Here is a 23,753-nt window from a genome sequence, read left to right on the forward strand (position 1 = left end):
TTGGAAGAGAGCCAATGGCTACACATTCTAAAATGCAGAGAAAGTAGCTGTTCTATTCTCTGGAAGAAAAGGCATAAGCAAAGAAAAGCAACATCTAGGTTGACAACTTTGGTTAAAATTTACCCAGCATTTATTATGTGTTAGTCACTGCTCTAAGCATTTTACACTCATGATATCATATATACCTCATAACCACCCTATGGGAAAGGTTGTTTGTTATCCTCTTTATGTATGTACATACATTTGTACATACATATGTACAAACATACATCCTCTTTATGTATGTTTATGTACATACATAAAGAGGATAACAAACAACCTTTTGGCAGGGCAGTGAAAGGTATTTATGTATATATGTAACCTAACATACATAAAAGAGTTTAAGTCGCTTGCTCGAAGTCATACAAACAGCAACAGTAGCAGGATTTGTACCTATATGGTCTGACTAGAAAGGCCAAACTCATAATTATTATGCAGTTCTTCAAAGAAACATGAGATCACAAATATTCTTGAGTATCAAAAAACACCAGTAATGAAAAAGCACAGTAGATGATTAAAGGAATGCATAGCTAGAGATAAAGGGCTTAACCCATGCTCTGGAAAAAATTATTAAATTATTCTATAACCAAGTTTTTTTTTTTATTTTGATACAGAGTCTCACTCTGTCACCAAGGCTGGAGTGCAATGGTGCAATTTAGGCTCACTGCAACCTCTGCCTCCCAGGTTCAAGCAATTCTCCTGCCTCAGCCTCCTCAGTAGTTGGGACTACAGGTGTGTGCCACCACACCTGGCTAATTTTTATATTTTTCCTGGAAATGGGGTTTCACTATGTTGGCCAGGCTGGTCTCGAACTCGTGACCTTGTCATCTGCCTGCCTCAACCTCTCAAAGTGCTGGGATTACAGGTGTGAGCCACCGCACCCAGCATGAGCAAGAGTGAGAGCAAGAGAAACAGAGAGAGAGAGAGAGAGAGACAGCAGTATGCATTCAGAGATGTTAGAAAAGTTCAGTAGGGTCAAAGCAGTGAACATAGAGAGGTAGGCAGAGGCAGGGCAGTGGAAGGTCTTGTCTGCCACATTAGGGTTGATTGGACCTTGTTCCCAGTACAGTGGGAAGCCAAACATTGAGATGTTCTCAGTCAGACATGGAAGCACTCAGATTTTAGGAAGGTCTCATTGACAGCAGTGTATCAGAGCTGTCCCCACTCCCACCCCACAGCAAAGGAGACTGCTGCAGATATCCAGAAGGGAGATGGTCTGGCCAAGGTAGGCAGGAGTGGCATCTGGTAAGAGTGGACTGATGAGAGATATCTCAGAGGTATATGGATGATGTCTTAGGCTGCTGAGGCTGCTATAACAAAATGCCTTAGACTGGATAATTTATAAAGAACAGAAACATATTACTCGCAGTTCTAGAGGCTGGGAAATCCAAGACCAAGGCGCCAGCAAATATAGTATCTGGTGAGGGTTCCCCTACTTCATACATGGTGCCTTGTTACCGTGCCCTCACACGGCGGGAGTGGGTAAGGGAGCTTGCTCCAGCCTCTCTTCCAAAGGCACTCATCCCATTCATGAGGGTGGAAGTTTCATCTGACTTAACCACTTCTCAGAGGCCTCATCTCTTAATACAGTCACGCTGGTTATTAGGTTCCAGCATATGAATTTTGGGGCAGCACCAACCTTCAGACCATAGCAGATAGAATGTGGGGGTGACACAGAGAAGAGAGCCTGGCTTGGGCAGTGAGGTGCACTGATGGTGTCTTCATGGACAGTGAGAACTCTTGGAGGAGGAGCAGGAAGAAGAGGAGGAGGAGGAAGAGAAACAGGTATTTGAGAGAAAGTGGAGGAGTTCAGGTTGAGAAAAGTTGAGTTGTGGGAGGTGTGAGCTACCCAAAGGGCACTCTTCAGTGACCAGCTGATCATATGGATCTGGAGTTTGGGTGTGAGGCCTGCACTAGGAGATGAAGAGGTGAGTGTCATCAGCCTTCAAAACCCCGAGGGAGGATCAGCTGGTTAGAGAAAACCCAATCATGAAAATGGAGAAGAGAAATGAGAAACAGGGAAAACTGTGAGGCACAGACAGCAGATGCTTAAAGTTTATCACATGGTGTGGAAAAGATGGAGGACTTTTGTGATCCCCCAGAGGCAATATTATTTCTTTCCTTGCTATGGTGCTTTCTTGCTAACTGTGTGTCTGTGTTTCTGCAGGTGGAGTATGCTAGGGGTTGTTATTCTTTTACTACCTTTGTATTTTTTAGGCCTTCCAGAGCTCTTGGTGTTTGTCTGCTTTTGAGGAAGGTAGTTTCCTTTTCGTTTACTTCCTACCTCTTCCAGCCTGTCAGTGTAGTTCTGTCTGCCCGAGCTTGCCAGTGGGGACTTCTTAAACATGTACATTATGAGGCAGCATAATTCATTGCTGAAGAGCGTTTGGCGTCATAGTCCTGATGGTTGTCATGGTTACTTAGTCATTAACACAGCTAAGTATGCATTAGAAGCAAGTCATTGCCTACGTCTTGGGAATCCTTTTCACATGGATGGCTTTGTAGATTCAATTGATTTTCTGTAACTTTTTGTATTTTTTCAGACACCAAAAATATGTCTTTTAATTATAGGAAGAAGCCTCAAAGAGAGCACAGTAAAATGAATTATAGGAAACAATTTCAACAGGACATAATTTTCACAGTAAGGTAGTAGTTACATTCCCAAGGGCTCAGGGACCTACTAATATCACCTAGCTTTTATTCTCAACATCTCGTCCATCAGAAAATCTGTGTGCTTTGTGGCCCTATAGTATTTTATTTTATTTTATTTTATTTTATTTTATTTTATTTATTTATTTATTTATTTTTTACAAAAGGAAGAGATTTGTTGGACTTACAGTTCCTCATGGCTGGGGAGGCCTCACCATCATGGTGGAAGGTGAAAGGCACTTCTCACATGGCAGCAGACAAGAGAAGAGAGCTTGAGCAGGAAAACTCTTGATTTTAAAACCATCAGGTCTCCTGAGACTCGCCATCACGAGAACAGTGCAGGAAAGACCTACCACCATAATACAACCACCTCCCACCTGTTTTCTTCCATGACACATGGGAATTGTGAAAGTCACAATTGGAGATGAGATTTGGGTGGGGACACAGCCAAGCCATATCACCTGGCTTAGGATGAGTCAAAGATATTTCCTCTGATTTATAATTTCCTCTTCAAACTATACCAGGTTGGTCAAACACCCAAACTATTCTAATCATACTTGTATCTTGGCCCTATAGTATTTTAATGTTCTGGAAACCAAAGACAACACAGACACCTAGTTGATGTGTATCTCCTAAAAAGCACAGAAGCTCACCCTGCTTCAACAGGAGAGGGATGAAGATTTTGCCCCAACATAACTTCATTAGACAACACACTGTAAATTATAGAAAAAGCACTGACCCTCATACAAAATATAGACGAGAAAGGTTCTTTTCCTTTTTGCTGTTACATTTTGAATGCTCTTTATATCATGGTTTAGCTATTTGACAGAAAAAAATGGCTGTTTATAAATGGGAAGAGTTCAGGATAATATTGAAGGGTACTGATGTTAGCAAAGTGCCTACTATGTGTCTGACACAGAATTGGGCATTTTTCATTGGTTTTCTTTTCAACTTCTACCAATTAAATGAGCAGTGTTTATCTTTCTAATCCTCTTCTAACTATATCTGTTTAAAGAAAATTTGAATCTCTACGTATCACTGCTTGCTTAGAAAATACCTTTCATTGCTTCATTTTTTTCTTGTACTAATGACACATATGCACTGGGAAGCAATTAGAAAATACAGATGAGTGACACTTAGGAGTCCAGAGTCAGAAATGCAGCCTGAACATCGCAGAGCAGGAACGTTAGGAGGGAAGGTAGGAAGCAGAGAGTAAAGCAGTGGGGAAGGGCTGCTGCCGTAACCACCAGACTGAGCTTTCCAGAAGTTTGTCTGGCATAGTAAGCACATCAATGGCAGGCAGCCTCTGCTAAGATTTTTTTAAAAATCTGTTGAGATTTCCTCCAGACAAGTCAGCTAGGCCTCTAGTTTATGCTCTCTTCTCCCTCCTCCCACTATATCCCCTCCTCTCCCTTAGCTCCCTCCTACTACTTCTAGCCTACTCCTCCTACAACATAGACAAATCAGGCTGGGAACTGCCAAAGTCTGTCCAGAGTAGGCAGGGTGCAGTCTCAGTCCTAGGGAATCTCCCACCTTCAGCTAAAGAGAAGCTCTGGGTGTGCATGCACACATGTGTGTGTACACATATGCATGGGTTTAAAATTAAAATAGGATTATGTCTTTTGCAATTTTTTTCTGATTATAAATGTTATGCTTGCTTATTGAGAAAAAATCATGAGATTCAGAAAAGTGTAAAGAAAATAGAAATTACCTAGAATCATAGGCCGGGCGCGGTGGCTCATGCCTGTAATCCCAGCACTTTGGGAGGCCGAGGCGGGTGGATCACAAGGTCAAGAGATTGAGACCATTCTGGTCAACATGGTGAAACCCTGTCTCTACTAAAAATACAAAAAATTAGCCGGGCATGGTGGCGCGTGCCTATAATCCCAGCTACTCAGGAGGCTGAGGCAGGAGAATTGCCCGAACCCAGGAGGTGGAGGTTGCGGTGAGCCGAGATCGCGCCATTGCACTCCGGCCTGGGTAACAAGAGTGAAACTCCGTTTCAAAAAAAAAAAAGAAATTACCTAGAATCTTATAAATCAGATGTTCAGTTATGTTTTTGTACTTTTGTTTGTAGAGCTTAGAATTTTTCTGTGCACAAATATATATGTACATACAATTTGTAGCCACCATTTTAAATTTAGCCATTCATGAGGGTGGAAGTTTCATCTGACTTAACCACTTCTCAGAGGCCTCATCTCTTAATACAGTCACGCTGGTTATTAGGTTCCAGCATATGAATTTTGGGGCAGCACCAACCTTCAGACCATAGCAGATAGAATGTGGGGGTGACACAGAGAAGAGAGCCTGGCTTGGGCAGTGAGGTGCACTGATGGTGTCTTCATGGACAGTGAGAACTCTTGGAGGAGGAGCAGGAAGAAGAGGAGGAGGAGGAAGAGAAACAGGTATTTGAGAGAAAGTGGAGGAGTTCAGGTTGAGAAAAGTTGAGTTGTGGGAGGTGTGAGCTACCCAAAGGGCCCTCTTCAGTAACCAGCTGATCATATGGATCTGGAGTTTGGGTGTGAGGCCTGCACTGGGAGATGAAGAGGTGAGTGTCATCAGCCTTCAAAACCCCGAGGGAGGATCAGCTGGTTAGAGAAAACCCAATCATGAAAATGGAGAAGAGAAATGAGAAACAGGGAAAACTGTGAGGCACAGACAGCAGATGCCTAAAGTTTATCACATGGTGTGGAAAAGATGGAGGACTTTTGTGATCCCCCAGAGGCAATATTATTTCTTTCCTTACTGTGGTGGTTTCCTGCTAACTGTGTGTCTCTGTTTCTGGGGGTCTAGGAGTTGCCATTCTTTACTACCTTTGTATTCTTTAGGCCTTTGAGGGCTCTTGGTGAAGAGCACAGTTCAGACTACCTCCACTGATTTCTAGCTATATGCACACTGGCAAAGTTGTTTAACTTCTTTGCATCTCCATTTCCTCATCTCTAAACGAATACCTATTTCCAATGACATTTTGTGAAGATTGAAATAGCTCATAGAAAGCTTCATCACATTTGTTATTATCATTATTATTATTATTATTATTATTCATGCTCCAAAAGAATGTTGAGGCTGTAACCCCAGGGTTTTATGCCAGGCATTTGGAGGAAAGAAGAGTGCCTAAGAATCATACTGTCTCCGTGATTTATAATAAATACTGTTACTTTCTAGATGAGTGGGAAGCCGCAGGGTTAGTGTGAGATTGATGAGGCATTTCTGGGTGTTGATACTGGTGGTCAAAGGTAAGAGTTCCCTTTCCCAAGATACAATCTGATCTACTGCAGCATATAACATGGGAAGTTCACCCATTACAGGAGATTCGTTTTAAGTCCCCAAATCCTTCTTGATTTGGTTTTTATTGTATGGTCAGGCAGTGAACCAATTCTAGACCTACCCTTTAAAGTAAAGCTAAAAGAGGTGAAAAACATGTTTATGGATTCTCAAATTCCTTGAGGGCTATAGATCTAGATAACAGAAAGGCACTTCTCCACATAGTAGGCAGGATTGTCATGGTTACTTAATGGTTCACATGATTCACAAGTATACCCTGCTCTCCTCTAAGGCAGTACTTGCACTTCAAAGAAACCGACATTTTTTAAATTCCCATCTAAAAACATGTTTCAGTTGAGAAAATGAAATTAAGGTCTAGAGAAGTTGAAACTTGCAATAGCAAAGTTATATTTGCTGCAGAAATTTCGATAATAAAGGTTTCATTAGAGCTCTAAGTATATAACTATAAAATAGACTTCAGTGAACAAATTCAGAAATATTTGCTCAGGACTGATGTCTTTCATTTTCCTTATCACCACAAGCTCTATAACACAAAGCTTCTTACACATTCTTATCAATTTTTACCACCTTTATCACCCACTGTAAGGATAAACAAAACTGAAAGGCATCTTGTGGTGTGTCTCAAGGTTGTTTTCTTTAAAGGCAAGTGATAATGGCTTCTGGTTTTAATGACATTATTACCAACTACTCTTTGCACAATATAAACTATGTTTTCTAATTGATCAATTACATTGTATCCAGTTTGAATTGTGAAAACATGGTTGTGAAAGAAATGCTCATATTGAATAAAGTCAACAATTAGCTGAGAATTGCGAATCTTTGTTATGGAAACTTTTTTCATTATATTTTAAGTTCTGGGGTACATGTGCAGATCGTGCAGGATTGTTACATACGTATACAGATGCCATTGTGGTTTGCTGCATGGAAGGATAACATTAGGAGACATTTTCTAAAGACTCTTACATTGTATCCTATAATGTTCTATAATATTTAATTATATTATGACATTAGAAGGTATAACTTTTAATTATAAATGAAACTGGTTGGGGACAGGAAATGAAAGTAAATTGAATAATAGTACTATTTCTCAGTATTTAATTATTTTAACTGTATACATACTTTTAAAATAAGAAAAATCTTATTTAATTACCCACCAATGTCTATAGAGTCTTGGTTAATTTATTTATTCTCTTCTGGCCTTATCTGTGAAGTTGAGCAAGATAACTTGTGTTTTAAAAGACAGGAATTTCTCCCGTTTAAAAAAAAAAAAACTCCTCTGTTCTGGGAAAGCATTAGTGAGGATAGAGCAATGGAGGGCTCCTGAATAAGGAGATACCTGTGCCCTACTCCAACAGTGTCTCAAAGATGTTGCAAGCCCCAGACAGGACAGCCATGTAATGCACCAGGGAGACTGGATACTAACCCTAGCAACTCCAGCTTTGACAAAGATTGCTGTTCCTCTAGCATAGCACAGAAGCACCAGAAACATTAAGCCCGAAATGAATTTGCAATCTGGGACAATATGTGTCTCAGCAATAACCTTTGTGGAGGGGTTTGCTTTTCTGATATCTTGGCTTCCAAATTTTGACAACACTCAATGAGCGAGGGAACCACAAAAATAAATAAGGCTAATTTTTCTTCATACTAGCAATATGGAGGCTCAAAGTTTATATTTCTCCAAGGCAACTTCTATCCCCAAGAGCCTAGGGTTACTGTATGGATGTTAGATTAATGGGCAGTCCATTTATCATAGTGGCAAGCTCCCTTTGCCCTGATACCCTTCCATCTTTGCTTGGCTCACCTTGAACTGTGTAAGTGAATGATGCCTGCCTTTCCTTTAACAACTTCTCTACTAATTTAATGAAATTCAGAGGCAAGTTGTATGGTGGTCACTTTAACATTTGCTAAAATGTGTTTTAAATTATCCAAAGCCAATCATCCTATGTCTAAATTTCCTTCAAACTTTGCACTGGCCATTAATCTTATTACAAGCGGAACACATTTTCACTAGGTGCTAAATTACATGTTATGTAGTCCCTTTCTGAAATGTAACACTGAAGGAGAAGATTTGATTATAGGTTAAAGAGAGAAAACTAGCCTCTGAGGGTAGTGTTTCTGAGACAACCACTAGAAGATTGGAGAAGCACAAGCATTCTCTTTTCTTTTGTTAATGGAGAAGTTGGTCATTTCCTAGTAGACTGCACACACAAAGAGATTCTACAGCTAGTAATGCTACAATTAAGTCCTTCTGGTGGGGGATGGGACACATAGATAGGAAGTACATTTTCATTGCAAGAATTCAGATGGACTAGTTATAGTGGTCGCTATTGATGGCCTGTCCAGTTTCCACTTACTGGGCCAGTGCATCCATCCCTTAGCTGCCCTTGTCAGATCCACCATGTCCAAAAAACCTTGAGGAATTAAAACCGCTCTCCTCTCACCTCCCCCCACTACCCACTCATGCACCCTGTCTTGAAACCAGTGGATATAAAAGCCTGGCTCCCTGGTCTCAAGGTGGGTTCTTTTACTGGTGCCCTTCACATTCCACAGTCCCCTGGGCTCAGGCTGAGGCTAGTCTTCAGCTGGATTATATCTATGCTAAGTTTCTTCCCCTTCACTTCCACATAGGTTTCATCTAATGATACTCCCTCAATAAACCACTTTCACAAGAATATCCATTCCTAGTTCTGCTTCTGGGGAACCCCACTTAAGACACCAAGATACTAATTTATATTTCATCTCTGTGTCTATTTATGTTTTCCACTTTCTCTTTCTCAGCCAAGCTAACTGTACTTCCTTGCCTCAGAGAAAGTTTGTCAGGACTTCCCAGAGTCTGTTTCCCAGAAACCCAAGTCCATTGTGAAGAACACAGTTAAAGGAGTGGAAGATTTCCCTCACACTAAAAAGAAAATGCCCCACCACCAACACTGAAGGGGAAAAGAAAGGAGTCTTTGAATTCCTTGAGCAAATGGGACCTCTGGCCTGCTCCCCAGCAATCCAGAGAATACAGGAGAAATTCAATGCTGATGGCCATGTGATATACCTTGGAGGCTGAGTCCTATCCAGGATGCCCAGTCTCAGCAAATTCCTGTCCCCTCTATGCCAAGCATGTCACCCAAGGTGCTTAACTGTCCCATCAAAAGGCTCATGAAAACCTGGATGACCCATATCACAGTTATAGCAAGCATAGAAAGACATCCCCCTATACCTTGGTAATGGATAATCCCAGGGACCTGGCATCACCCCCAAATCCCTGTGATAGGATATTCTGCCATCCTGGAATCTACAGAGGACTGGGTTTTTTAAGAAAATAAAGATGTTTAATAATTTTTTCACACCAGTTATGTTTCACACCTGCTTCATGAAAGGCAGCAAAAGGGTAAGGTTATGATTATTATGTTTTGTTATTATGAAACATTCATTAATATAATGTTTATGAAGCATTTTCATTAACCAATAAAAGTAATACCTTGTGATGCACCTGAAAAAAAATAAGTTCAGGGCAACATATACAGTATGACTGCAATAATATTAAATACATATATCCACAGTCTTACACAGACAAGGAATGGTAATTATTGGTGGCTTATTTTTATTTTGTTTCTTATGGTTTTCTGTATTTTCTAAACTTTTGTAGACATGATTGATGTTTTTCAAATCAGCTGGTCTCTTCATTTTCTGCTGTCTACCACAGGCCAGTCAGTATATGTAGTACAAGGCACCAGCCAAGTCACCAGTCCCACTGCCATCAAGTCCAAGTTCTAAGCTCAGCCCACGTTACAGCACTATGAATGTCTCAGGGGTGCTCCCTTAGGCTAGTAAGAATACATTGAGGGCGGGATTTTGAAGCTGCAGTCAAGTTGGATGTAGGGGCTGAGTGTTTAGAGGGAGGGGATGGAGGAAGGAAATGAAGCTTTGAGCTTCTCCTCCTTTTGCATGGCCAACCCACCACTGATGGACAGAGCATCAGACACAGACAGACCAAAACAAAAACCAGACAGGAACAAAGAGGAGACAATTTGGACTTAGTGCTCAGTGGCTGTGCCAACATCTGAATGTGGGTCCAGATCCAGACCTTTCCCTGTTCAGGGTCCATGTTGTCAAGCCTGTCTCTTATTTCACAGTCCTCCATTGATCTGCTACATGATAACTACTTTCTCCCCTCCACCTTGTCATGTCACCAATGTCAACTATTTCTGCTGCTGACACTGCCCTGCCTTTGACAAGTCACAAAATGAGAACAAGCCTGGGTTCGGGTATCCCCTTGGAGAAACAGAGAAGTGCCTCCTAACTTGAAAACTGTGAAAAAAAAAAAGAAAAAGAAAATTGTGCTGCTACCTTCCACCCGGACTTCAGGAGTCTCCAATCAACACCCACCTTCACACCAACCTACAAAGATCTAGACGGGTTTCCTCCCTGTCATTTTCCATCTTCTTTGGCCACAGTCACATGGTCTTTAAGGAAATAGGGAGCTGGTAGCTGATCAGGAACTGCTATTTGGACCAACACACCAGCTCGTGGTCACATGAAGCCACATCACTGATGAGTCTGGGTCCCAAATTTCCCCTCCCATTATTTGCAGAGCCTTTCACTCCCCGCCTTCCCTCCCACCACCTCCACCATGCAAGGCACTGTCACTCATGTTTTTAGTCTTTGTGCACACAACAAAAGTGTCATCTTTCTGATTACCATATGAAACAGCATCTTCTCCTGAGCTACTGGTCATTTCTACTTCTCTAGGAAACAGACCCATCATCTTCTCTGCTCCTTCCACCACTTCTGTTTGGAATCACTAATGTTCATCTCTGCAGTCCTGAAAATACTTGGAAAGGAGGATGGGGGAGGGAGTGTCAGGAAAGGAAACAGTAGGTAGGAATGGATTATGTTACTTTCTTGTTACCACTTTTCTATTCTTTGTTATACAAACATGCATTTTTATTATTGAAAAATGTTACAGAACTATTTTCATTCAAGAAAAAATGATTCACTTTTATTAAATGGCATATATCACAAACAACAATTCTCACTGCATAATGAGTTCTACACATGTCACTCAAAGCAATCTTAAGTTTTCTGCATCTTTTCCCATGACAACATCCTGATTAGGTAATCACTTATTTGAGAGTTTACAAATCTGATGATATGCCACAACCAGCTAGGTTTATTTCTCTAGTGTAAAGGTGGTTCAGCTTTAGAAAACTATTCATTCATTTATTCATTTATTCAACACATGTACTGAGCACCTCCTACATGCCATGCATTGTTCTTGATGCTGTGGTTACAGCCGTGAATAGAGCTGACCTAAATTTCTAATCTCATAGTTTTTACATTCTAGTGAAAGAGACGAGCAACCAACAAAATAAAACATATAGTATATTGTTTTTAATAAGTACTAAAGAAAGAATAAATGGCAGGAAAGAGGATATGAAAAGTCAAGATAGGGTAAACTTTTAGAATGGGTGACCAATGAAGGACTCGCTAAAAAGGTGACCTTTGAGTAAAGATCTGAAGTCAGTAAGGGATCTAAGTATGGTGATGTAGGGTAGTGGTGAGGGGAATACATCCCAGGCAATGAGACAAGCAACTGCAAAGGTTCCGTAAAGGGAACATGCCCAGTATATTCCAAGAACATCAAGAAAGCCAAGATGATGGAGCAGGGTGAGCTAGATAGAGAGAGAGAAGTAGATTAGGCAGAAAACTGGTGAGATTGAATAGGGTAGGGCCTTGTCAGTGGTAATAAGGACTTTTCTATTTCCTCTAAACAACACAGGAAGTGGGTGGGAGTTTGAACAAGGGACATGTGTCTGGACTTGTTGAGAATAAACTATAGGAAGATAAGAGTGACAGGGAGACTGGCCTGTCTACATCATTCATGACAACAGCAAACCAAAGAAGAAAAGAAATCTCACAATGAACGCATTTTATAAAATATATCACCATTTCTAATTTTTATAAAACTATTAGTAAAATAGAAATAGGAATAGGAGGAAACTTCACTTATGTAACAAAGAATTATATGTAATTCAATGAGTCATTCTTGGATGAATTAAATTAGATATAAAAGAAAACATCCTTAACCTGATGAAGAAGATATTAGAAGCTCCTCTGATCTGGCAGACTCATCCTCTCTCTGGGCTATCAAGATTACAGAACTTAATGACTTGCCTCCATTCACTGATAGTATTTCTTTGTACTACATGTGTGGGGGGGGACACACGCCCCTGTGCGCACAACAGAGAGAGAGAAAGAGAGAGAGAGATTAAACATAAGTGAAATTAGCCTTGAAAAAAAAAGAGAATATATCAGTCACAAACAAAAGTTATACTAAATAATGAAACAAAAGAGGCATTCCCATTGACTTCAAGAACAAGATCAGGAGGTTCTTAAGGACATTCTAGTCAATGTCAGTCATTAAGCTCTGTGATCTTGGTAGACCACAGGGAAGGACAAATCTGCCAGATCAGAAGAGCTTCTGATATATTCTTCATCAGGTTAAGGATATTTTCTTTTATGTCTAATTTAACCCAGAATGACTCATACAGAAGAAGAAAGAAAAGGGGGCATAAATGTTGGAAAGGAAGAAATGAAAAATCATCATTTACAAATGATTATATATAATACCTAGATAAACCAAAGGTATCACCTTAAATTAGAATTAATAAGACGGATCACAAAAATTTGGAACTTGATTAATAAGCATAAGTGCACTTACTAGTATGTGTATAAAAAGAAAGTTTAAACTGTTGACAGTGGCTGGGAGTGTAAAAGATAAAACAAGGTTCTTTCCCTGTATACTTTATATATTTCGTTATTGTTTTGAATATTTTTAACCAATAGTATATATTACTTGTATTACCAGAACAAAATGAAAGATTCCTAATCTGGACTATTATATATATAACACAGACCCTCTTGGCCATTGTATTAGTGCTTAATTTTGGGGGGTGAGTTACAGACCCCTTGAGAAACTGATGAGGTCAATGATCTCTGTTCCTGAAAAAAAAAAAACACATTTAACCACACATATAATCCCAAACAAAACTTTGCAGGTGAATAAAATTTCAGGTGGTCCACAGAGTTGATTGAGAAGGTGAGAATACCTACTGTGGGTTCATTGTTCCCTGGGCATACATTTCATTGAGAAGGCACCAAGGCAGATGTGTACTGGCAGGCAATAACCTTGCAGCAAGGCTGGATTGATTCTTCCTGGGTGCCCTGGAGCTAAGGAGGCCAGAGGTGAGAGGCCTAGGAGGCTGCATCTCTTAGGCCAGGTGGTAGTAGCAGACAGTGTTTGGAGCAACGTTCACTGGTAACCACAAATAAGGATAGACAGCAGTCAGGCCTGGGAGCTTCCCCCAACAATCACTTCTTCAGGCTCCACAAATCCTCAGCTGCAGGGTCAGATGAGAACAGCAATCCTGGGGTTACCTCTGAAAACCTGGGGAAGGGACAGAGGTAACCAAAGACATTTAACCAGGTCTGCATCTTGGTCACTGGTCCAGATATACTTTGGGAGTGAGCAACTAACCCAGGTGCCGGAATGAAGGAGATGAGGAAGCAGCTCTGGCATATGGGAGGGAGTAGAGGGACAGCACCTCCGTCCTCCTCCTGACAGGGCAGGGAGGATGTGACCACCCTTCACCTGCCACACTGAGTTTCCTTGGCCTCACAGCTCTTCCTTTGATCCAGAGCTGAATCATTAACTGGAACCTAATCCGAGGACAGGTGTTCAAAACTGTCATGGTTACAACCATTAAAGTACAGGAGGTTCACACACAGCACTTAGCAGTGGTTTGAGAATATTAAATAAATGTGTTTCTCTAACAGGATGAGACAGGATCATTTATTTATGCAACTTAAAAGCTGTCCCGGAAGGAGGAAAAAGTAGCATATTATTTGTCCAAAATAAATAAAATTGGACAACTGAACATTTCTCTGTGGATCAATTTACAGATCATATGGAAATATGCTTATCTTATTGAGAAATATTCCATTTTAGATATTCAAATACCTTAGCATATTTTAAAAACTATTTCCTATGTGGCCAAAAGAATTCATGTTCTATTCTGTAAAAATTAACCAAAATTAATGATGCTTTCCAATGGACGCAGGAAGTCGTTTTTCTTTAGAAAACATGCCCACCCTTTTTTGTTGCTACTTCCCACACTGAATTCTTGTTTTACTAAATTTTCTTACTATAAAAATAAAGCATGATGATAGTTTTTAAAACAAAACAGGAGTATTCGAGAAGTACAGACCCCACTCCCAATCCTTATCTCCTTTCTGACACTCTGCCCCTTAGCTATACTGGAACAGGGAATCGACTGCAGTGAAAATCCTGAGGGCTGAGGAACTAGAGGTGGAGCAAGGGAAGAGTGTCCAGTAGCCCAGGAAAGGATGAAACAATTCCCCAACAAAAAAGTAAACATTTTCAATAGCTCTCGGAGAAGACGCAGCCCCTCGCCGGTAACCAGAGAAAGGCAATTTCTGAAAGCAGGGAGAAGGGGCTACTTTGGGCCTCCAGGACTACAAAGACAAAAAAATGAGTGACGGGACCTGATGTGGTGGGGTGAAATGGGAGTGAGGGTAAAGGAGGGGGGTCGTACTCTTGGTGGGAGTGGAAATTGGGGACCCAAGCTTACTGGCGATGCAAACCTCACGTGACCAGGAGCTGACGTGGGCAAAGGTACTTAAAGCCCTGACCGCCGTTCTCCGTCCTCCTCTGGGTACCAACTCTATTGCGCAGCTCGCTGCCCTGTGATTAACCCAGGCGAGGAGGAGGAGGAGAAAATATCCCCAGATCCGGGCAGGTGGGTGTGAGGGTGGGCACAGCCTGGGACCCCTGAGTAGGAGTAATCAAGGGATGCGGGAGTCCGAGGCCGCGGGTGCCTCCGTGTCTCCCACTCCTGGCCGGCTTTACAGACCTGAGGTGCTCAGACGCGGCTCATTTTGGTGGGCGGCGGGGAAAGGGGGAGGGGAAAACGAAAAGACTTAGACTTTACGAAGAATCCGCTTACTTTCTTTCCAGGCAGTGTTTTTTGGTTTTGTTTATAACACAGGCCCGACCCCACATCCAGTCGTGTGTTGTGAGACGAGGGAAGAGAAATAAACGTGGCAGCGCACAGGCCAGCGGGGAGGTTGGGAAAGGGGGCGGGGGTGGGGCATGCAATTTAGTAACAATCTGAGCCGTTCATTCCTACCCTGACCTCACCCACCACCGCCCCCGCACCCTCCCTTCCCCCAGCCGGGCCCTCTGTGCTTTGGGGGTGCTGGGAAATGGGTGTACTAGCTGCTGTTGGAGAGATGGCGGGTTTGGCGCTGTTTCGGCTTCGCGGGGAGGCGTGGGGGGGGGGCGGGGAACCTGAGAGAATCTGGTATTAAACCACCTTGTTAACTCACAGACCGTTTTCCAGACACCTCCGGCCCACACAGCTGTTCACCCCCGTCTTTTCAGTCCTGGAAAAGGAATTCGGGTATGCAGGCGGCAGAAATGGCGGTTGTTGGGGGGATTTGGTTGGGAAGTGGGAGGTAGAGCCCATAGCAGAGACATCGGGAAAATGACGACCCTGAACCCGAAAAGGCGGACGTTGAGGCCCCTCTTCTGCAAGATAATGCTAAGCCTAGGGGCTGGGGAGTGAAAGACGGGTGTTCCTAGGAGGGGAACACTAGATTGTTTGGCAGGAATCCCCCATGCAGCGTCCCATCCTGCTTTTACTGCACCCTCGCCCCGCTCCCCTCCCTCTTGGAGCCAGGAGAAGGGGTGTGGCGGTGTGTCCCGGAGAAATGGCGGACGGGGCGGGGCAAGCGAAAGGAGGGATTGAGTGCTTGTGGAGCTTGCGCCGGAGGAGGATTCAGTTGGGAGGGGTGGGATGAGAAGAGTTGAAGGAACTGAGAGGTAGAATCATTTGACATTCTGGTGTGCGAACACGAAAAGGCTATTACTGAGACGTTTGTCCTGGGTGCTGATCCATCGACCAGGCTTTCACTGTCTAAAATCGGCAGTCTACATTTCTGCTCTTCAGTCCGTCCTTAGGATGAAGCTCTAACTGAACTGAAGTAAGGAGAAACAGCCTTGACTCCTTGGAGGTCAGTGTTAGGGTTGAAATTGTCTGGGGCCCCGTGGTGTGAGTGTGGCAGAGACCAGAGCAGAGTATGGAACCAGAGGCTCCTCCTGAGTCTTCTCTCTAAAATACACCCTTGACCTGGGCCCTTTCTTTTTGGTGCAGAGAAAGGGGCGTGGCATCTGCCTTAGTTAATATTTGAGGGAGGAAAGGCTGAGGAGGAAAAGAGGATCCCTGAGAGGGGAAAACGCTTGACTCACAGGGGTTCAAATCAAGAAAGGAACCAGAATTTGTCCACCAAAGGCTCAAAAACGCCCTTTCTGATCTGTCCTCAGGTCTGTCTTCCTTTTGGCCTCTGTGAAACTACAGCTACAGTGGGAAAAAGCAAACCGATCTTGATCCCAGGAGGTTGGTATGGGCGTGAGCACCATCTAGGGACCTTGGGGGTAGGGATGGGCATCATAGCCAAATCTAAGATCACTACTGTTTTTCCAGCTCTCCACCAGCTTTGCCAATGGCTGTACTGCCTCTCGTCCCCTCATTTAGATGCTGGGACGTTGTAGACATTGGTAGGGCAGGCTAAGGTTGAAGATATAGATATAAAACGTTAAACCAGGTCTGTGAATCAGCAAACGCAGGCCTTGACACCCGTGTCTGGGTGCTAGCCCACCCACCAAGCATTGTGTCCCTAAACTCTTCCCTAAGTAGGACTGGTTAGACATGAAGTGAACCAGAGCCCTAAGCTTCATTTTTATCCTTTACCCCTAGGCCCTGCCTAAGCCTCAGCAGAACTTGTAAGCCTAAACTGAAGAGCCTCACCCGGAGGAGCAGGCATCCCTTAACCTTAACCAAGCCAGTTCCACCCTCTGGATCAGTGAATAACCCCAGCTGCACCATGAGCCGCGTTCGGGATGCTGGCTGTGTAGCGGCAGGGATAGTGATCGGGGCTGGTGCCTGGTACTGTGTCTACAAATACACCAGGGGAAGAGACCAGACCAAGAAGAGAATGGCCAAGCCCAAAAACCGGACTGTGGCTGGGACTGGAGCCAGGGCTAGAGCCGGCCTAAGAACCGGATTCACAATTGACCTTGGGCCAGGATTCAGTCCCCCAACCCCAGTCCACGCTGAAGCAGAGGACAGGGCCCAGGATGAAACCTCTGCTCTGGACACAGCTGGAGCTGAGGCAGTGGCCCCAGCTGCATCCAGCGCTGAGGCTCAGAGTGGGGCAGGAAGTCAAGCCCAAGAGGCAGATGGAGCCGGGGTTGGGCCTAAGTCCGAATCAGTAGTTGGGGCTGCAGTGGCTTCTACAATAGCACCACCTCCCGTGGTGACAGAGGCCCTTGCAGCTGCAGAAGCCCCTGCAGTGGCAGGGCCTCCCAAAGTGGCAGAAGCCCCCATAGAAGTGGAGACTCCCAGGGCAGCAGTGCCTCCTGGGACAGTGGTGCCTACTGAGGCAGCAGCACCCACTGAGGTGACCGAGTGTCCTGGGGTAGCAGCACCTACCAAAGTAGCTGAAGCTCCCAGGGTGGCATCGCCTACCAAGGCGGCTGAGGCTCCTGTGCCCCCAACGCCTATTGCGGCTGCAGCTCCTACTGGGGCTGCAGAGGCTCCGGGAACTTCTGGTTCCCCTAGAGCAGCCGCAGTTCCTGGAACAACCGCCGCCAAGAAAGCAACCCCTGGGGCTCACACTGGGGCTATACCTAAAGCCACATCAGCGACTGGAGCTGTACCCAAAGGTGGAGCCAAGGCCAGGTCCCGGAATGGGGGCAAGGGCAAGGGCAAGAAAAGCAAGGTTGAAGTAGACGAATTGGGGATGGGCTTCCGTCCTGGAGATGGGGCTGCAGCAGCTGCTGCAGCCTCTGCTAATGGTGGACAGGCTTTCCTGGCAGAGGTCCCTGATTCTGAGGAAGGGGAGTCTGGGTGGACTGACACAGAGTCAGATTCAGACTCTGAGCCTGAGATTCAGCACAGAGGGAGGGGAAAAAGACCCGTTGCCATGCAGAAGCGCCCCTTTCCTTATGAAATTGATGAGATTCTGGGTGTCCGCGATCTCAGGAAGGTCCTTGCCTTGCTTCAGAAATCTGATGATCCTTTCATCCAACAGGTAGCTTTGCTCACTCTGAGCAACAATGCCAATTATTCATGCAATCAAGAGACAATCCGCAAATTGGGAGGCCTCCCAATTATTGCAAACATGATTAACAAAACTGATCCCCACATTAAGGAAAAAGCCTTAATGGCCATGAATAACCTGAGTGAGAATTATGAAAATCAGGGCCGGCTTCAGGTGTACATGAATAAAGTGATGGATGATATCATGGCCTCTAACCTGAACTCAGCAGTTCAAGTAGTTGGACTAAAATTTTTAACAAACATGACTATTACTAATGACTACCAGCACCTGCTTGTCAATTCCATTGCAAATTTTTTCCGTTTGTTATCTCAGGGAGGTGGAAAAATCAAGGTCGAGATTTTGAAAATACTTTCAAATTTTGCTGAAAATCCAGATATGTTGAAGAAATTGCTCAGTACCCAAGTGCCAGCCTCATTTAGTTCCCTCTATAATTCTTATGTGGAATCAGAAATCCTTATTAATGCCCTTACTCTATTTGAGATCATTTATGACAATCTCAGAGCAGAAGTGTTTAACTATAGAGAATTCAATAAAGGTTCCCTTTTTTACTTATGCACTGCATCTGGAGTGTGTGTTAAGAAAATTAGAGCCTTAGCAAATCACCATGACCTCTTAGTGAAAGTGAAAGTTATAAAGCTAGTGAACAAATTCTGATTGGTTATGTGCTGTCAAAAGACTTCAAGAAATTTCTTGGTTTTGCAGTCTGGAAGCATTGAAAATTGAAAGTTACTGCTTTTCCACTTGCTCATATACTAAAGGAATCCTTTCAGCTGCCAGTTTTGAATAATGTATCATCCAGAGTGATGTTATCTGTGACAGTCACCAGCTTTAACCTGAACCATTTTATAAATACCAAATAAATAGACCTCGTACTGAAAACATTTGTGACTTTAATCGTGCTGCTTGGATGGAAATATTTTTACTGGTTCCTCTGAATTGACAGTAAACCTGTTCATTATGAATGGCCTACTGTTCTATTATTTGTTTTGACTTGAATTTATCCACCAAAGACTTCATTTGTGTATCATCAATAAAATTGTATGTTTCAACTGACAAAGTCGTTCTAATGCTTAAATTTAAAATCCAGCTGGAGAGATAAGGTACATAAATACAAAAAGGTGTATACAAAGATCTGTGAAAAATAATAATAATAATTAATAAATACAAAAGGATTACTAACAGTACCTGGGTTTATGCTCTTTGTCAAATATACACTATCTGTTTAAATGAAGCAGTGGTTGCTGAGAAAGCTTCAAGGAGTAAGGGCACATTTAAACTGAGCCCCGAAGGACAACATAGAAGGGCATTCCAGGAGGGGGAAATGCTTTGGAGAAAGAAATGGAAGTGAGAAATCTGTTCTTGTGATAGGTAGGTAGCCAATTTGCTTGGAATGGAAGCCATGGGAAGAGGAATGATGAGAGATAAATGTGAAAATTCAGAATGAGGAAAGTTTGAGGAAGATCCTGAACTCCAAACCAAAATACTGAAATAATACCCTGTCATATTATTTGAGTTGCTGAACATTTTTGACAAAAGGAAAAATAATATGATGACGATGTGAAAGATGGATTGGAGCTATGTTGGAGACTGGACATTTATTAGAGATTTAGAATAAACCAAGCAGGAGATAATGAGGGGTGAAGTGGGGTGGTGACTAAAGGTACTGTTAGTGTATGATGGTAATAAAAGACAAAACAAAACAAGGAAGATGAAGATCTGCTGCGTGACACTGGTCTGTGGATCAACAAAGAGGGAGGATTGTATAACCTCATGCAGGTCCTGACAGGGAAGAGCCCTCTTTTGGGGGCAACTATGGAGACAGCACAATGACAAAGTAAGTCACCATTTGGGGTGAGAGAAAAAGCACTGTGGCAAAGAGAATGACTCTTGGCACAGACAAGTGGTTGGCTTCCTAGGGTTAGAGGGTCAGGTCTGCTCTCTTTTAGAAGAGGGGCAGTGGTGAGGCCCTGATGGGAGGCCCCATCCCCACTCTCAAGTTCACTTATGAGTAAGTATAACTTTCTCCCTCCCCTCCCTGGCCCAGTGACACAATTAGACAATGGGAGGTTCCCAGAGATTTTTCCAAATCCAGCCTGCTTTCCTGACACCCTTTATAGTTAATAACAGTATATTGTAAATTTGAATTGCAGAAAGAGCAGATTTTAAGTGTTCTAACCACAGAAGATAACTATATGGGGCAGATGCATATGTTAATTAGCTTGATTTAGCCATTCCACAATGTATACATATATCAAAATGTCATGTTTACCCCTAAATATATACAATTCTTATTTATCTATTAAAAATAATTTTTAAAACTGTGATATACTTCTATATTGACATGAAAAGACATTAACTACATGTAAGAGCCTGTGTCATCAGTTAAAATGTCCACACAATTAAAACTGGATGAAAATTTTTTGGGATGTTTATTATGTACATCCCTGTGTATTTTTTTCATTCAATTGGAATCATATTGTATGTCAGCGGTTCTCAACGTATAGTCCATGGACTACTGCAGGTCCCTGAAACTGTAAAGTCAAAACTCTTTTCAAAGCAATAGCAACATATTATTTGCTGTTTTCACCAGGTTGACATTTGCACTGATGGTGCAAAAGCAATGATAAAACTGCTGGGGCCTTAGCATGGATTATAGCAGTGTCCCCAAACTATACTAATAGTGAGTGCATTCTTTAGAACCACACACTCAAATTTTTTTAAATCCAAATTCATTTTAAAATGTCTTTAATACAGTTCTTATTTACAACAATTATATATGATAAAATCTCAGTGCTTGAGTGCATGTCTTTTTAATACTTCGTGTGATGAAATAGGAAGTACGCACAAAGCACATCTGCTGCATAGCTTAGGACAATGGTTGTCTCTAAGGTAAATATTTGCATAATGATTTGAGTTGTGCAGTGAATTAGCTGCTTTTTTCATGGAACATTATTTTTACTTGAAGAATGACTGGCAGACAAACTATGGGTTTTCAGACTTGGGTATTTAGCAGAGATTTTTTTGAAAATAAATGAAGTGAGATTTCAAGAAAAACTATTAACAGGATTCGTCACCAATAATAAAATTTGAGCTTTTAAGCAAAATTAGAATTTTGTAAAACTTGTATCCACAAATGCAAGCTTGACAGCTTCTAATACTTGAAGATTTTTTAAAGAGATCATTGGTGATAATAATGGCGGTGATGGCCTTTTTCCTTTTCCTCCTTCTAGGAGAGACTTGATGAAGGACCCTAGGGCCTAATGTTGATCTTACCCAGTTTTACTGTGATCATTGTAACCCATATGACATTGAACCCATGGCTATTTAATAAATAATATCATTATTGCTGTGGTAACAACATGACCCTGAGTGAAGTTAGACCCAAGAATTTTTGAACTCTTACTATGGAGAACCTGAAAATATGTCATTCCTGGAAAAGGACTTCTTCTGGATAAGATAGAGGTAGTATTGAGTTCATACATGGAAGATGGATGCATTAGCATTTCCTGGCTTGATCCTTACTATTCAGGTAGTCCAACCAGCTTCATCTGCTCTAATTAACAGTGGAAACTTCCATAACCTTCAGGTGAAACCTATTCCAATACGGAGATGTGTGGTCTGGCCTAACGAATAAGCTACAAATCACACAATAGGGAAGTATTTTATTTCCTAAGGTCAGGGTTTTTGTGCCTTAAATCACATCACATGTGAAAGTACAAGCATAGTTCAGGTGTGGCTAAATCTTAAAAGAGTAGTTCTTTGAAAGATTTAACTTAGTAAAATCATAATAATAGGTACTAGGAATTGACCATCAGCTATGTAGTATTCTATTATTCCTGAAATGTGACTGTTGAAACATTTCTTAAATATTCTGTACTATAGTTATTACCTTTTATATTGTGCGTCCAGGGCCTGAACAAAGAAGTACAGTTCTCACAACTGTTTGCACAGAATAGTCCTGCTTTCCTTGCTTTAATTTGTTAGTCTGGGTAAACAGTCGGGTCAAGGAACATTCATGTTCTCTCTTTTTAGGAATACGGCCTAATAAATGCAAGGACTGAGAATACAGGGCTGTCATTTTAGTGGCAGAGCACAATGATAAAGTGATACAAACTCTTACTCTTGGAGTTCCGGGAGCTGCATTTGTTTTCAGCCTTTATCAGGGTGGAAACCTGATATATGTATATATAAAGAAAAATGTTACGGAACTATAAAAAGAAATGAACAAATCAACAATCACATGGAAGAATTCAACATACTTCTCTAAAGTATATAAAGGATAAGGAAAACAAAAATATTTTATTAATATATCTTGATAGTAAAGATATAGGATTGTGAGCAATTTGGTCAACAATCTGATTTAACAGACATATACAGAATTCTGCACCAAATAATAGGAGAATACACTTTCTTCTCAAGCATAAGGGACTGTTTATAATAATGATCATGAATATGGCCATAGAAAAGATAACAATTTCCAAGAATCAGTGTCATAATAATCACTTCATTTGACCAAAATGCAATTAGAATAAAAATAAATAACAAGATAATGTTTTTTTAAAATCATGTGTTTGAAATTTATTTTATTTATTTATTTATTATTTTGATATGGGTTCTCACTCTGTCGCTCAGTCTGGAGGGCAGTGGCACGATCACAGCTCACTGCAACCTCTGCCTCCCAGGCTCAATCAATCGTACCGCCTCAGCCGCTCAAGTAGCTAGGACTACAGGGGCACACCACGTTGCATGGCTAATTTTTGTATTTTTGGTAGAGACGGGTTTCTCCATGTTGCCTAGGCTGGTCTCTAACTCCTAACCTCATGTGATCCTCCTGCCTCAGCCTCCCAAAGTGCTGGAATTACATGCATGAGCCAGCACCTCTAGTCGTTTTTGGAAATTTAAAAAAAAAAAAACAAAAAAACTTTTTTTGTAGGTTATGGGTTAAAAAAAGAAGCATAATAGAAATTTTGAAACACTGAAAACTGAATAATAACAAAAACACTAAATATCAATAGTTGTAGGATTCAGTAAAAACAGTATTACTATATTTTCTTTTTTTTTTTTAATTTCTTCTAAAAGAAAAAAATGGGATACACATGCAGAATGTGCCATAGTGGTTTGCTGCACCTATTGACCTGTCCTCTAAGATCCCTCCCCTCACCTCCCACCCTCCAACAGGCCTGGGTGTATATTGCTTCCCTCTCTGTGTCCATGTGTTCTCAATAAAAACAGTATTTCAAAGGAAATTTATGGTCTTAAGTTTTTATGTTATATGAAATGTCTAGAACAGGCAAATCTATAGAGACAGAAAGTTAAGTAATAGTTGAAAGGAGTGGCAGAGGCAACATGAAGAGTGACAACTCATAGGTGCAAGGTTTCTGTTTGGAGTGATGAAAATATTCTACAATTCATTGTGGTGATGGTTGCACAACTCTGGAAGCATAGTACAGAAGGTTAAATTTTACACTTTAAGTAAGTGAATTGTTTAGATGAATTATATCTCACAGAACTGTTTTAAAAATCTTATGTTAGACTAGAAAAAAAGGTAAGCATTAATCAGCTAAGCATCCAAATCAAAAGTAAAA

The 23,753-nt window shown here is 41.9% G+C and overlaps 1 protein-coding gene across 13 annotated transcripts; it reads left to right on the plus strand.

Moving 5' to 3' along the window:
- The first annotated feature begins 14,686 nt into the window (after positions 1-14,686).
- ARMCX2 (armadillo repeat containing X-linked 2) lies at positions 14,687-19,130 on the plus strand. 13 transcript variants are annotated; one of them, XM_012438909.2, is made up of 6 exons: positions 14,687-14,783; positions 15,033-15,110; positions 15,375-15,446; positions 15,908-16,059; positions 16,370-16,442; positions 16,803-19,130. In XM_012438909.2, exon 6 carries the CDS (start codon positions 16,930-16,932, stop codon positions 18,820-18,822), a length of 1,893 nt encoding a protein of 630 aa, XP_012294332.1. In that variant the 5' UTR covers positions 14,687-14,783; positions 15,033-15,110; positions 15,375-15,446; positions 15,908-16,059; positions 16,370-16,442; positions 16,803-16,929; the 3' UTR covers positions 18,823-19,130. The 13 variants fall into 13 exon arrangements, with proteins under 13 accessions (XP_012294332.1, XP_012294334.1, XP_012294341.1 ...); XM_012438911.2 differs by having other exon boundaries at positions 15,952-16,059; XM_012438918.2 differs by having other exon boundaries at positions 15,996-16,059.
- The last annotated feature ends 4,623 nt before the right edge of the window (positions 19,131-23,753 follow it).

The sequence above is a fragment of the Aotus nancymaae genome, unplaced genomic scaffold (genome assembly GCF_030222135.1).
Source record: "Aotus nancymaae isolate 86718 unplaced genomic scaffold, 86718_ANA_hifiasm-v0.15.2.pri h1tg000004l, whole genome shotgun sequence".
Lineage (NCBI taxonomy): Eukaryota > Metazoa > Chordata > Mammalia > Primates > Aotidae > Aotus > Aotus nancymaae.

What these genes read in the sequence shown, in the direction of transcription:
- ARMCX2 (XM_012438909.2), top strand. Translation starts at nt 16,930, where the DNA reads ATGAGCCGCGTTCGGGATGCTGGCTGTGTAGCGGCAGGGATAGTGATC.